This window comes from Oryx dammah, unplaced genomic scaffold (assembly GCF_014754425.2).
Source record: "Oryx dammah isolate SB20612 unplaced genomic scaffold, SCBI_Odam_1.1 HiC_scaffold_14, whole genome shotgun sequence".
Classification (NCBI taxonomy): domain Eukaryota; kingdom Metazoa; phylum Chordata; class Mammalia; order Artiodactyla; family Bovidae; genus Oryx; species Oryx dammah.
Genome location: NW_024070198.1, coordinates 49,460,296 through 49,472,035, shown reverse-complemented (window position 1 = coordinate 49,472,035; position 11,740 = coordinate 49,460,296). Strand labels below are relative to the sequence as shown.

At 63.0% G+C, this 11,740-nt stretch overlaps 1 protein-coding gene across 3 annotated transcripts in view; it reads left to right on the top strand.

Moving 5' to 3' along the window:
• The window catches only part of STK32C (serine/threonine kinase 32C), a 70,852-nt gene that overhangs the window by 36,299 nt on the left and 22,813 nt on the right, over positions 1-11,740 (top strand). For all 3 annotated transcript variants that reach the window (XR_005723542.1, XM_040254820.1, XM_040254819.1), the window contains exon 2: positions 2,286-2,341. Coding sequence is in view for 2 of the 3 variants with exons in the window: in XM_040254820.1 (XP_040110754.1) it covers positions 2,286-2,341 (56 nt within the window). In the remaining variant the exon portion in view is untranslated. The remainder of the gene's footprint in view (positions 1-2,285; positions 2,342-11,740) is intronic.

The following is an 11,740-nucleotide window of genomic DNA, read 5'->3' as shown; positions in this document are numbered from 1 at the left end:
GCACTCACGGGGCGTGCCGTGGGCTGAAAGCCTCACCCTGGCACCGGGCCGGGTGGGCACTCACGGGGTGTGCCATCCTGCCCAGAGTGGGTTCAGAGACTGGTGTGTTGCCAAAGCCAGCCTGGGTGCGGGAGGGGCCCAAAGCAGCCTCTGGGTCTCGGTTCTCGGGGGGCTGTGAGGCAGGGTCTGGGGATGGGTGGCAGCCATCCTGCGCGGTGGCCCTGTGGGCGGGCAGGGGTAGACGAGGTGTGGGCGTCAGGGTGGAGCCATGGTCCACGGGTCCCCGGCCCCCCAGTCACTGGAGCTCAGAGTGACCCTGGTCAGTGGGTGGGCTTAAGGCTCACCTGGAGGGGTGCAGGCCAGCCCCACCTTGAAGCTGGGTCCCTGGGGTGGGGACCACCCTCAGGGACGATCCCTGCTCGTGGCTTCTGGTCTGACGCCGTGTGCGCCTGCGTGGTGCTGGGCCTGCCCCGGAACTCAGCCCCAGCGCTCCTGAGATGCCTGGCAGCCACATCCGGGCTCCTTTCCCCCCCGCTTCTAATGGGCAGCTCCCCTCATCATCCACCACACAGTCTGCGGTCTGGGATCCGCAGCCATCCTGGTGGTGTCTCAGGAAGCAGGGAGAGTTGTGTCAAAACCACAGGCTGGCACTGCGGGCTGCCTGGTGCAGACCACAGGCTGGGGGGGGGGTGGGCCAGGCCAGCTCCTGGAGTGCTCGGCCTGCTCCACGGCCTGGCTTGGTGCCCGGGGCCTCTGATGTCTCTGCCGACCCGTCCACTCAGCCCTGCAAGGAGCCCCCTTACGGGCAGGCACGGAGCTGCCTTGTGCTTCTGGCCTCTTACTTAATGCAGCTTCGTTCTCATTTTCCTCTGCTGGAAACACGAAAGTCCGGAATTCATGGCTTTCTCTAAAAGCGACGATTTGTTTGCTGAGCACCTTGCCAGCTCGTGGCTCGGAGGCGCCTGTGCTCGGGGCTCTGCTGGGGCCGTGGTGGGGGCAGCAGGGCACGCAGTGCCCAGGGAGGGAGGGACCGCTGTCTGCCCTGGGCCCCTGTCTGGGTGGCCTGGCCCGTGCACAGTGGACGCCCTCCACAGGCTTGGTGGTGGTTCCCGCGGTGGACACAGACGCGGCCCCATCCTCTGCTCTGCGCAGAAGCAGCCAAGCTGCACTGACCGTGGGCACACAGGCGAGTGAGGAAGAAGCTGGGGGTCTTCAGGCGGCAGCTGGCTGGATCCAGGAGTGGACTGGGCAGGCGGGTGGGGAGCTGGGCCCTGAGCCCCGCAGACCCATCCCCCAGCTGCTCTGCCCCTTGCCCCGATGCCCCACCCTCTCCGCTGCTGCCCACGGGGACCTCCCTGGATCCCGAGGTCCCGCGGGCACCCGGGGCAGAGGGCAGTCCCGAGCTGGCTGAGGGACACTGCCCCTGCGAGGACCAGGTCGCCCGTGCCCGCCTCTCAGGGTGTGAGAGCTGTGCAGTGTTCCCAGGTCTGGCCGGCACCGGCCTGCAGGTGGACAGGCTTGGAAGGGTTTCTCGCAGACGGGTCTGTGTGTGGGGGAGCGTGTCTCAGGAGGCTGTGACGGTTACAAACGCTGGACTCTCCCGGGGGCCGGGGTCTCTCTGTCAGGCTCCATGGAGAAAGTCCACGGAAGTGAGGCCTTGAAGGGTCTCTCTTAGACAGTGGGCAGCTCTGTTACCATCCGGGGGCCCTTACAGGCCCCCCTCGAGCCGGTCCGGAGGCACCTGCAGGGCACAGCCCCCGAGGCTGCAGGAGGGGTGACTGAGGGTCTTTGTGGATTTGCGGCAGCTCTCGCTGGGGGCTGCTCTGGACGCCGTGTGCTCTGATCATGTACCGTCTGTGGGCAGTGTGGCCTGGCCTCCCCCTACAGTGCACCCAGGAGGGGGTGCTGCCCGGCCCTGGGACCCCCTCTCTGCCTTGGCTCAGGCCCCCCCTGCAGCACCATGGCTGTCCTGACCCCTCTCAGGGCGAGGTGGACCGCTGGGTACCTGCAAGGGCACCCTGCAGGATTGGGGGGCTCGCTGCAGTGCTGAGGAGCTCCCTGAATTGTGAGGGGAATCCCCAGAGTGTCGGGGGCTCCCTGCAGTGTTGGGGGGCTCCCTGCGGTGTTGGGGGTCTCTCTGCAGTGTCAGGGTCTCCCTGCAGTGTCGGGGTCTCCCTGCAGTGTTGGGGGGCTCTCTGCAGCGTGGGGGCTCCCTGCAGGGTGGGGGCCTGGCGGGCACTGGTCTTGCGGCCCCCTCACCTGGCGCCCCTCTGCTCTCTCTGCAGTGAACCTGGACCACTTCCAGATCCTGCGTGCCATTGGGAAGGGCAGCTTTGGCAAGGTAAGGCTGTGGATGGGGCCGGGCTGGACGCGTGTGGGCGAGGCCGGCCGCCTGGTTCTGGTGGAGCATGTGGGTGTGCTTCCGCCAGGGCAGGCCAGCGATGCTGGGGGCCTCGGGTGGGCTGCCTCTGAGCCCACCGCCGCTAGGCTCTCCCGGCCAGGTCTCTGGGTTCTTGTAGCTCAGCCGGGAGCTGAGGGTGCAGATGGCGCATCTCTGGGCTCTTCTGGGGCCAAGACCCTGAGGCCGTTTGCCCTTCACACGAGCCCCATTCTGCAGCAGACAGAGCGGCTCGAGGCCTGGGAGGGACGTGCTTGAGAAGCCGCTCCGTGGGGGGCTAGCCCCCCACGTCTGGAGCCCAGAGGCCAGGCCTGTGCTGGTCCCTCCAGGTGGGCAGGGGCAGGACCCAGGTGGCAGCCGCAGGGCCCTGCCCCACACTGGCCCCCCGAGCCCATTCTCCACTTTCTCTTGGCCGGATCCAAGCTCCTGATTGCAGCCTTATCCTGCCCGGAGATGGGGGGTAATTATAACTCCAAAGGCTGAACAAGCCTCTGCAAAGGTTAGAATTAGCTCCCAGGACTCTGCCTGATGGGCCTGTTGTAAATGAGTCACTTCTGAAAGGACAGTTGCTTTTCGGGCTCTGAGGCTGGGGCGGAGGGGGCCTTTGCGCTCCGTGCTTCAGCCCAGGAGGCTTGTGCGGGCACTGGGACGCCCTTGCCCACCCCCCCATCTCTGTGTCACACCCAGTGCTGCCTCGGGTCATGGGCCGGGGGGATTGTAGGCCAGAGAAATGAGCCCCTTGGCTCACTTCAGAGGCCCTGAAGTGTCCCATGCGTTAGGGGGTGAGGACTGCTGCTGTCTCTGGGGCCAGGACCCAACTGATGGGCCCCGGCCTTTTCTCGGTTGTGCAGAGACAGTTGATCCAAAAGATGAGGTTCTTGGTTGTTGAGTGTGTCAGACTGACGGCACCTGGGACAGTCTCTGCCACCTGGCCTCTCCCAACAGAGAATGGGGGTGTGGGAGGTGGGTGGGCAGGTGGGGCCTAGAGGAGGCTGCCTCCCCAACCAGGAGGAAGGCAGGACATCAGCCAAGACTGGGTTTGGGAGGGATGGCTTCGGGGTCAACCAGATGTTCCCAAAGTGGGCCTGGGAAGGAGATTGGGGGCCCTCAGGGCAAAGACTGACCGGGGGAGGTGAGGCTGGTGAGGCTGGTGGGCCTGGCGCTGTGCCCTCCTCACCCCCACCCCCAGGCTGAGCCCTCTGCACCCCTGCCTGGGGACGGTCCTCCCACCTCACGAGCACAGCAGGCCGCCCTTCTGCCCGCAGTCTACACCGACCCCAGGATTCTGGCTCCTCCAGCCGGGTCTTGGCTTTGAAAAGCAGGGTCCCAGAGATGGGTCTGTGTGCAGTGGAGAGAGAGGAGGGCTCAGAGACGGGGCTGGTGCAGTGGGGTGACAGGAGGGCCCAGAGACAGGGCTGGTGGAGTGGAGAGACAGGAGGGCCCAGAGACAGGGCTGGTGGAGTGGAGAGACAGGAGGGCCCAGAGACAGGGCTGGTGGAGTGGAGAGACAGGAGGGCCCGGAGACAGGGCTGGTGGAGTGGAGAGACAGGAGGGCCCAGAGACAGGGCTGGCTTGGGGTAACTAGAGGAAGTGTGGGGTCCTGCCAGGCTTTTATCTCAGATGCAAGTCACGGTGTAATTGTAGGGCAGCTTCCTGCTTCCTAATTGGGCCCCCAGTCAGGCCTCCAGGGGTCCCTGGGCCGCGGGGCCTGGTGCCAGGGTGTGTCTGGAAGGCGGGCGCTGGCCCCTCGGCTTCTTCCCGTGGCCGGGGCGGTGACCCCACCAGGAGAGGGGGTGAGGACTTGGAGTCTGCTTCCATGCGCACCTGTCTGCACATGGCCTTGTTTCAGAGGGTGTGCCAGGGCTCAGGCGTGCCTGGACGCCCAGTGAAGATGCCTTAGGGACTGCTGGGAGCCACCTGCCACCCAGCGGGCAGCCCCTGTGAAGAGCAGCTGCCCGGGCCGCGCCCTGCTGGAGGCAGGCACAGGGGTCGGCGTGTCATGTGACCTGTCTGTCCCTGGCGAGGTGGCTGTTCTCCTCATGGCGACTCCACCTTTCGGGGAGAGTGCCTGGAGATGGGTTATCCAAACTCGCTGTATCCGGTCCTGAGGGCAAGACTGGACGTTGTGTCTGGTTTTGTTTCCGGTGTTTGACGACGGTAAGTCACCCGTCACATAAAAGGTGCCGTCGCGCTGCGTTTAAGCGTGCAGCTCGGTGGCGTTAGGCGCCTCCCTTCTGTCACATGGCCGTCAGCCCATCACCCCCTCACCCCTGGGCTCTCTGCATCCGGTAGAACTGAACCTCCACAACCTGTGAACAGAGGCCATCCTCCCCCAAGCTCCCAGTTCTCGGAGAAATCGTCTCCCAGGATAGAGGGCCTTGTTCTCCGAGGCAGAACGGAAGCTGTGAGTGGTAAGAGCCCAGCCCGTGCTGGCGTAGGGGAGGACGGGGCTCTGTTGCCTGGTCATCCGGGTCATCTTGGCCACCTGGCTGCACAAGGAAGCTGTCCTTCCTCAGAGCAGAGAAGCCGGGCGGGACCGGGGCTGCCTGCCGGCCACTTCCCTTTCAGCTCCAGGCCCCATGCGGTGCTGGGCACTGGGGGCTCCCCTGGCCGTGCCAGCAGTGGGCCTCGGGGGGTCGGGTGAGCACCACAGTGCAGCTGGGCCGTGGGCCTTCATGGGCCGCCTTGGTGTCCATACCTGAAATCTCAGACTGCAAGGGGACACACTTCCGGGTCCACCAGCTGAGAGGGGGTGACAGACATGAGTGAGTGTCCTTGGTGTGGACGGGTGGGCTGGCAGGCCCCCAGGGTGGCTGGGTCTGCTCATGGTCTCTGCCCTCCCGGGCCCCCTCATGGTCTCTGCCCTCCTAGCCCGCTCTCCCCGGCTTAGCTCAAGGTGACCTCCGGGCAGGTGTGGGGGGCCCTGGGGGTCAAACCTCTGCCTCTGGGGGGCCCAGGGAGTCTGAGCTGGCCGGGCTTAACCAGCTGCCACCTCGAGCAGGTGTTTGGGAAACCGCCATTGTAAAGAAGTGTTGTTATGAATGATAAACTATCAGCATATTAATTTTTTGTCTACAAAGATTGGTCCCCCCGAAAGCAGAGATGTCCGTAGGGCTGGCCTGCGTGTGGATGCTCCAGCCCTACCTCCCCTCCTGCTCCCCGCCCCTCCTCCCTTCCCAGCCTGGCCTGGCCTGCGGCTGCCCTGAGGAACCTCAGACCACCGCTGGCTCAGGGGTGGGAACCAGGCTGCACACTCCAGACTGCCACCTCTGCCCGCCCGCCCGCTGGGGCTGGCGTGTGGGGTCTTCTCCACCTCTGCCCCAGCTTCCGGGTCTGGCTCATTAAACACCAAACTCCCAGAGGCCTGTTTCTGTGGGATTGGCTGTGGCTTCGTCTCTGGAGTTCACGAACACCAGGGTAGCTCCAGACTCAGGACTGGGGGGTCCCATGGGTGAGGGAGGAAGGGCCCCCTCATCCTGTGCTGGGGAGCCTCCTGCCCCCAACCAAGGTGAGCTCTCCTCAGTACCCTGGATACGTCCTTGTAAGGACCCCACCCTCAGGCTAAAGCAAGGCCACCCTCAGATTTATTTCTTCCAAACATGCCCCTCCTCCCCCTTCCAGCTGGGGGGTCCACTGGGGTTCAGTCCTTGGCTCTGAGAAGCCCCCAGCCCCTACCTGTTACCAGATCGAGAACCCCCCACCCCACCCTGGGCCCTAAACTGGCGTGGGCACAGCTCTCAGGAAGCTCAGCATTTCTGCCCACCCCAGCATGTGGACGGTGCCCAGCAGGGCCTGAAGGAGAGCCCTGGGCTTTCCAGGGTGCCCGCTGACCCCCAGGGCCCCGGGGCAGCTCCGCTTCCCTGGAAGATGGACCACTTCCCCTCCTTGACCCCCTCAGCTTCCCTGGGGCCCAACTCGGGAGCTGTGGCCTCCTGGAGCCCCCGCCGCTCTGTGCGCCCCCCACCTGGACACCCGTCTCCCTGTCTCGGCCCAGGCGAGCCTGACATGTGGCTGCACTCCAGGCCCCTCGGCTCCCGGCTGTCCTGATTTCCACTGCCGTGGCCACGGACCCCCGATCCAGGACTTACGGGCCTCCCGTGGGGAGGGGCCTGGGAGGAAGGGTCTGCCTGCCCGAGGCCAGGCCCTGCCTCTTTCTGGGGCCGTCGGGGAGCCTGGAAGGGCCCAGTCCAGCCTTCAGGCTGCATCCAGGCTCCAGCTGCCCAGAGCAGGGCCCGTACTCAGCGGCTGCCAGGAAGTAGGGTTCTTTTCAATTGTGACAGGCGTAAGCTACCCCCACAAGCCTGGGCCTCCCCAGTTCTGTCCAGTTGAACGACCTGGCTGCGGTGTACTCCCAGGCGGATCGTTTAAAGTGGAATAATTAGGAATTGGAAAAAATCGGTCTGTTTTTCGGTGGGTGTTGGCGATGGCCCAGCCTTCAAATCTGCCCCTGCCCCTGCTGTGTGTGTGTGTGTGCCTCTGTGTGTGCCTGTGTACATGTGTGTACGTGTCTGTGTGTGTCTCTGTTTGTGTCTGTGTGTGTGTCTGTGTCTGCCTGTGTATATATGGGTGTGTGCCTAAGTGTACATGCGTGTACATGTCTGAGTGTATCTCTGTGTGCCTGTGTGACGTGTGTGCCTGTGTATGTGTGCGTGTGTGTCTGTGTGCGTGTGTGTCTGTGTCTCTCTCTGTGTGTACGGGTGTGTGTATGTACACATGTGCGCATGTGTGTACATGTGTGTATCTCTGTACATGTATGTATGTGTGTACCTGTGTGTCTGTACCTGTGTGTGCCTGCGTGAGTGTACATGTGTGTGTGTCTGTGTGTGTGTGTGTCTGTGTCTGTGCAGCGAGGCCTCACCAGCACCGCAGGCAAGGTCTGTTCTGCATCCAGGAAACTGATTTCCAGCTCCAGGCCACACTTGGCAGGATTATCACAGGACCTGCTGGTGGGCGCTCGGACCCCCGAGCTGTGTGGATCGGTGGTGTTTGCAGCCTCCCCCCAACACCCCGTGCGCCTTCTAAGACCACGCTGACCCTCGGGCTGGGGCCACGGGCTGCTGGGCAGGTGGGGGCGTCCTTGGCCCTTTTCGCTGCTCCTCCCGAAAGCCTGGACTCTCTCCCTGGGGCTCTGGTTACCTGAGGACACGGAAGCTGTGTGTTTACTTTTAGATCAAATGTCTGTCGCTTCCCCACCTTCTTCCTGGCGGAGGCAAGAATCAAATACCCGCCCGCCTTCCCAGATGCAGCCTGCCCAGGAGCTGCTGCCTCCCCGCTCCCAGCACTGCCGCCCCCTCGCCCCGCCTTCCTCTCCTGCCCGCCCGGCCCCCTCCTCAGGCCCCCAGGCGGCCTCCCTGCCTTCTTAGGAGGCCACCTGGGGCTGTGTCTCACTCTGGCCTTTGTTTACAACCAGTGTTACTACCGTGATACTCAGAACAAAGGAAGCGTTCTGTTTTGGAGAAGCGCTTCATCGGCATCGGAGCGTTTTTAACCGGCCAGCTCTGCTGCTCTGTCGTCCGGCCGCCGAGTCCTTGGGGCTCCACCCTGACACAGGGACTCCGTTTATTCTAACCCGGGGCCTTCTGTGCGTTTACAGCCTGGCTCGTGCCCTCCACAGCGCCAGCTGCTCTCGTGTATTCGTATTTCTCATTGAACTTTCAAATACGCTTTGTCAAGCTCAGAAATGACCGCATTGGAATCCGGGCAGGACTTGCATTTTAGGATTGAATGGGAGAGAAGTTGGTATTGTGCGCAGCCGGGGACGCCTCACGTTTTTGTCCTATTTGTTATATGTTGCTCTCACGGTTGTTTCACGTTGAGCCGTTACGTATCCTCTTCTTTGTCGCTACGGATGGCTCTCTTTTCCAGCTTCCTTCCGGTTTATTGGAGATGGTGGCTTCTGTGTCCCTGCCCACCATCCTGCCCTCTGTCCCCGCTGCCCTCTGCCCCTCTGCAGCTGCTGAGGGCAGGCCGTGCCGGGCGGGGGGCGGGGGTGGCCCCAGCCGTGACTCACGCACCCTCCCCAGGTGTGGGCAGGCGGGCCCTGGCTTTGCCGCCTGTGGATGACCCGTCCTGGGCACAGCAAGGCCCGGTCCTGGCTTAGTCAGGGGCGTCTGAAGTGTTATGTTCCTGCTGCTGCCGTCCAGGGGCCAGGGGTGGGTCTGCAGAGCCCCCAGCAGTGGGCAGCCGGCCAGCCGGGCAGTATCAGGAAGCGGATGTCGAGGCTTCTGATGGGCACAGCCCTGTGGGAGGAGACCACCTCCTGGGGGCTGGGCTGGGGCGTCCCTCTGCAAGTCCCAGAGGGCCCAGCCCTGGACATGGAGCTCTGCACGGTGGGCAGGACGTGCTGTTTGACCAGGAGCCCCCCAGCTCTCTCCTGCACCCCGGCCCCCGTACCCCCCAGGCCTGGTCCTGACTGTGGGTGGTTCCTGCCTCCAGTGCCCAGGCCTCCTCTCACCCACCGCCCTGCATGCCCTGCACTCCACGGCACCCTTTTCCTTTGCATCTGCACGAAGGCTGGGCTGGGCTGCCACAGAGCCTCTGGGGTGCCTGTACCGTCGGTGTTTGGGTGGGTGGGCCTGGCCACCCTCTGCCCTCTTGTAGCCCGGGCCCATCGGGAGAGCGTGGGGTCCGAGGCAGGACATTCGCTGTGAAACAGGGTAGGGGTGGGGGCGCTTCTCCGGTGGGAGGTCCGGGGACCCTCCTCTGGCCGCCTGGGCCCTGCCCACGTGAGATGGGCCCCCTGGCCTCTCACTCCTGCAGGGCTGGTGGGAAATATTATCTGGGGCGGAAAGGGAAGCACCGGCCTCGGGACAGAGTGGCCGGCACCCGGGCCGTGCCTTCACATCTCTCTGGTTTACAGGGAGAGGACTAGGACGGTCCCGGCCACCTGAGGACTCCCCGATCCCGATCCTCAGGAGGACCTGGCAGGTGCGGGCAGGAGGGCGGGAGACTGGTTGCAGGCGGGGCAGCCTCCCGGCCGCGCCTCTCTCCCTGCTTTCAAGGCTCCCTTGGGGAGGCCACCTTGCCCAACCTCCCCCCTGCTGCCATCTGAGTGAGAAGCCTGTGCTCACGGTTGCTGTGGCAACGCCTCGGAGGGTGGCGAATGCTCAGCCCTCCGGAGCGCTGCTGTGACATCTCGCTGAGTTAACACAGCAGGAGCCGTTCTGGGTTCAGTGCCTCCCTCATGGCCGAGATGCTCTGGGGGAGAGGGCGGCTGTGGCTGAGGCTCAGACATGACGGGTTCTGGGATGGTGTGCGAGCCTGGCTGTCTGCAGCCGCCCGGCGGGGGGTGGGTGCTGCTGGAGATAGCTTTGCTCGCAGCCCGTGCTCGGCTCTGGCCCTTGCCATCAGCTTCCAGCTTCCTGAGCAGGCTCTTCACTCCTTCTCCTGAGATGTCCAGGTGCCAGATCTGGACACTGGCTCTTAAAGTCAGTGCCTACGCGCCATGCCACGGACCTTCAGCCCAGGCTCCACCTTCCCACCACACCTTAGCTGCTGCCGCTCGGGTGGTCTTCGTGAGCTATGGGCAGCGTCACTGAAGGAAAGGCAGTGTGGGCATCAACAGGGTGCTCAGGGCCCTGCAACCCCCATCCTGGGCCTGGTGGTCGCCACACACACCCAGACCTGGTTTTCCCATCAGGGGCTGCCCTCATGGGTCCCAGCCCTGGCTCCTCGGCCACCTGCTCCCACCGCTCTGCCCGCCCCAGCTCGCTGCCCACACCGGGCAGGGCTGACCCATGGCTGCAGCCCAAGAGATGTCATGGAGCTGCCCCCACAGTCACAGACCTGTGCCCCTGGCCTTTGAGCAGGTTCGTGACTGGTTTAGTTGGGATATAAGTTGGCTTGGTATTAACTTAAAAAAAAAATTAGAGTAAAATACACATAAACTAAGATTTGCCGTCTTTATCTCTTTTAAGCATATAGTTGAGTGGCATTGGGTCTACGCACATTGTTGCAAAGCCATCACCACTTCATCTCCAGAGCTTTTTCATTTTCCCAAACTGAAACTCTGTTCCCCATCAACACTAACTCACAGCACCCTTCCCTAGCCCTAGTCCAGTTGCTCAGTCCTGTACAACTCTTTGCAAACTTATGGACTGCAGCACGCCAGGCCTCCCTGTCCATCACTATCTCCTAGAGTTTACCCAAACTCATGACCATCGAGTCGGTGATGCCATCCAGCCACCTCATCCTCTGTCGACCCCTTCTCCTCCCGCCTTCAATCTTTCCCAACATCAGGGTCTTTTCCAGTGAGTCAGTTCTTCGCATCAGGTGGCCAAAGTATTGGAGCTTCAGCTTCAGCATCAGTCCTTCCAGTCAGTGTTCAGGATTGATTTCCTTTGGGACCGACTCAGCGCTGGTAACGTCTACTCTCCTCTTTGTCTCTAGAGTCAGGCTCGTCCACGCAGCTTGTGATGTGGGATTACACAGGGTCCCTGGCGGAGCGCATGTAGCCTGAGGTCCTCGGGGTTCACCCAGGCTGCAGTTCATGTCAGAACCTCCTTCCCTTGGAGGCTGAACGGCATCCTGTCCAGGACGTCGATGGTCCAGGTCCTGGATCGACTGCATTCCCTTCTCCGCTCGTCCCGTGATGGGCGCTGGGATTCTTTCCGCCTTTCCCTGGGTGTGAGTCAGGCTCCCGTGAATGCAGGAGTGGGAACCTCCGTTTGGGTCCCTGCTGTCGGTTCTCCTGGGCACACACCCAGTGATGGGACTGCTGGGTCACACGGTGCCCTGTGATATTTTAATGGTAGAGCTTTGATTTCTGTTTAGGGCTCGTTTATTGGTGGCTCAGATGGTAAAGAATCTGCCTGCAGTGCGGGAGACCCAGGTTCAATCCCTGGTCGGGAAGATCCCCTGGAGGAGGAAATGGCAACCCACTCCAGTATTCTTGCCTGGGAAATTCCACGGACAGAGGGACCTGGTGGGCTGCAGCCCCTGGGGTCGCCAAGAGCAGGACACGACTGAGCGACTCACAGGTCGGCCTGTTCAGGATTCACGCTCTTTCATGCTCACTTTGGACGGTTTTCTTCACCGCTCCGTTTTGTTGCGCTTTTTGTTGGTTTTTCCAGCTGCAGTCATGTGTGTTGGTTGTGAGACGAGGGTGCCCTGGGTTGGGACAGGCCCTTTACCGCCAAGCTCGCATGCGGACGCCGGGCCTGGAAGTGTTTCCTGAGCTGAGCCGTCGGCGCGTCCCCGAGGAACCCGAGGCCAGATCCGCCCGGGAGCCCGGGGGCTGGAGGCCTGGGATGCAGCCAGCGTCATGCCTTGCTTTGCTCTCGGTGTGCAGAGAGCCCCCTCTGCCACATGCAGCGCTTCTGTGTGAGCCTCGCGAGGCTCCAG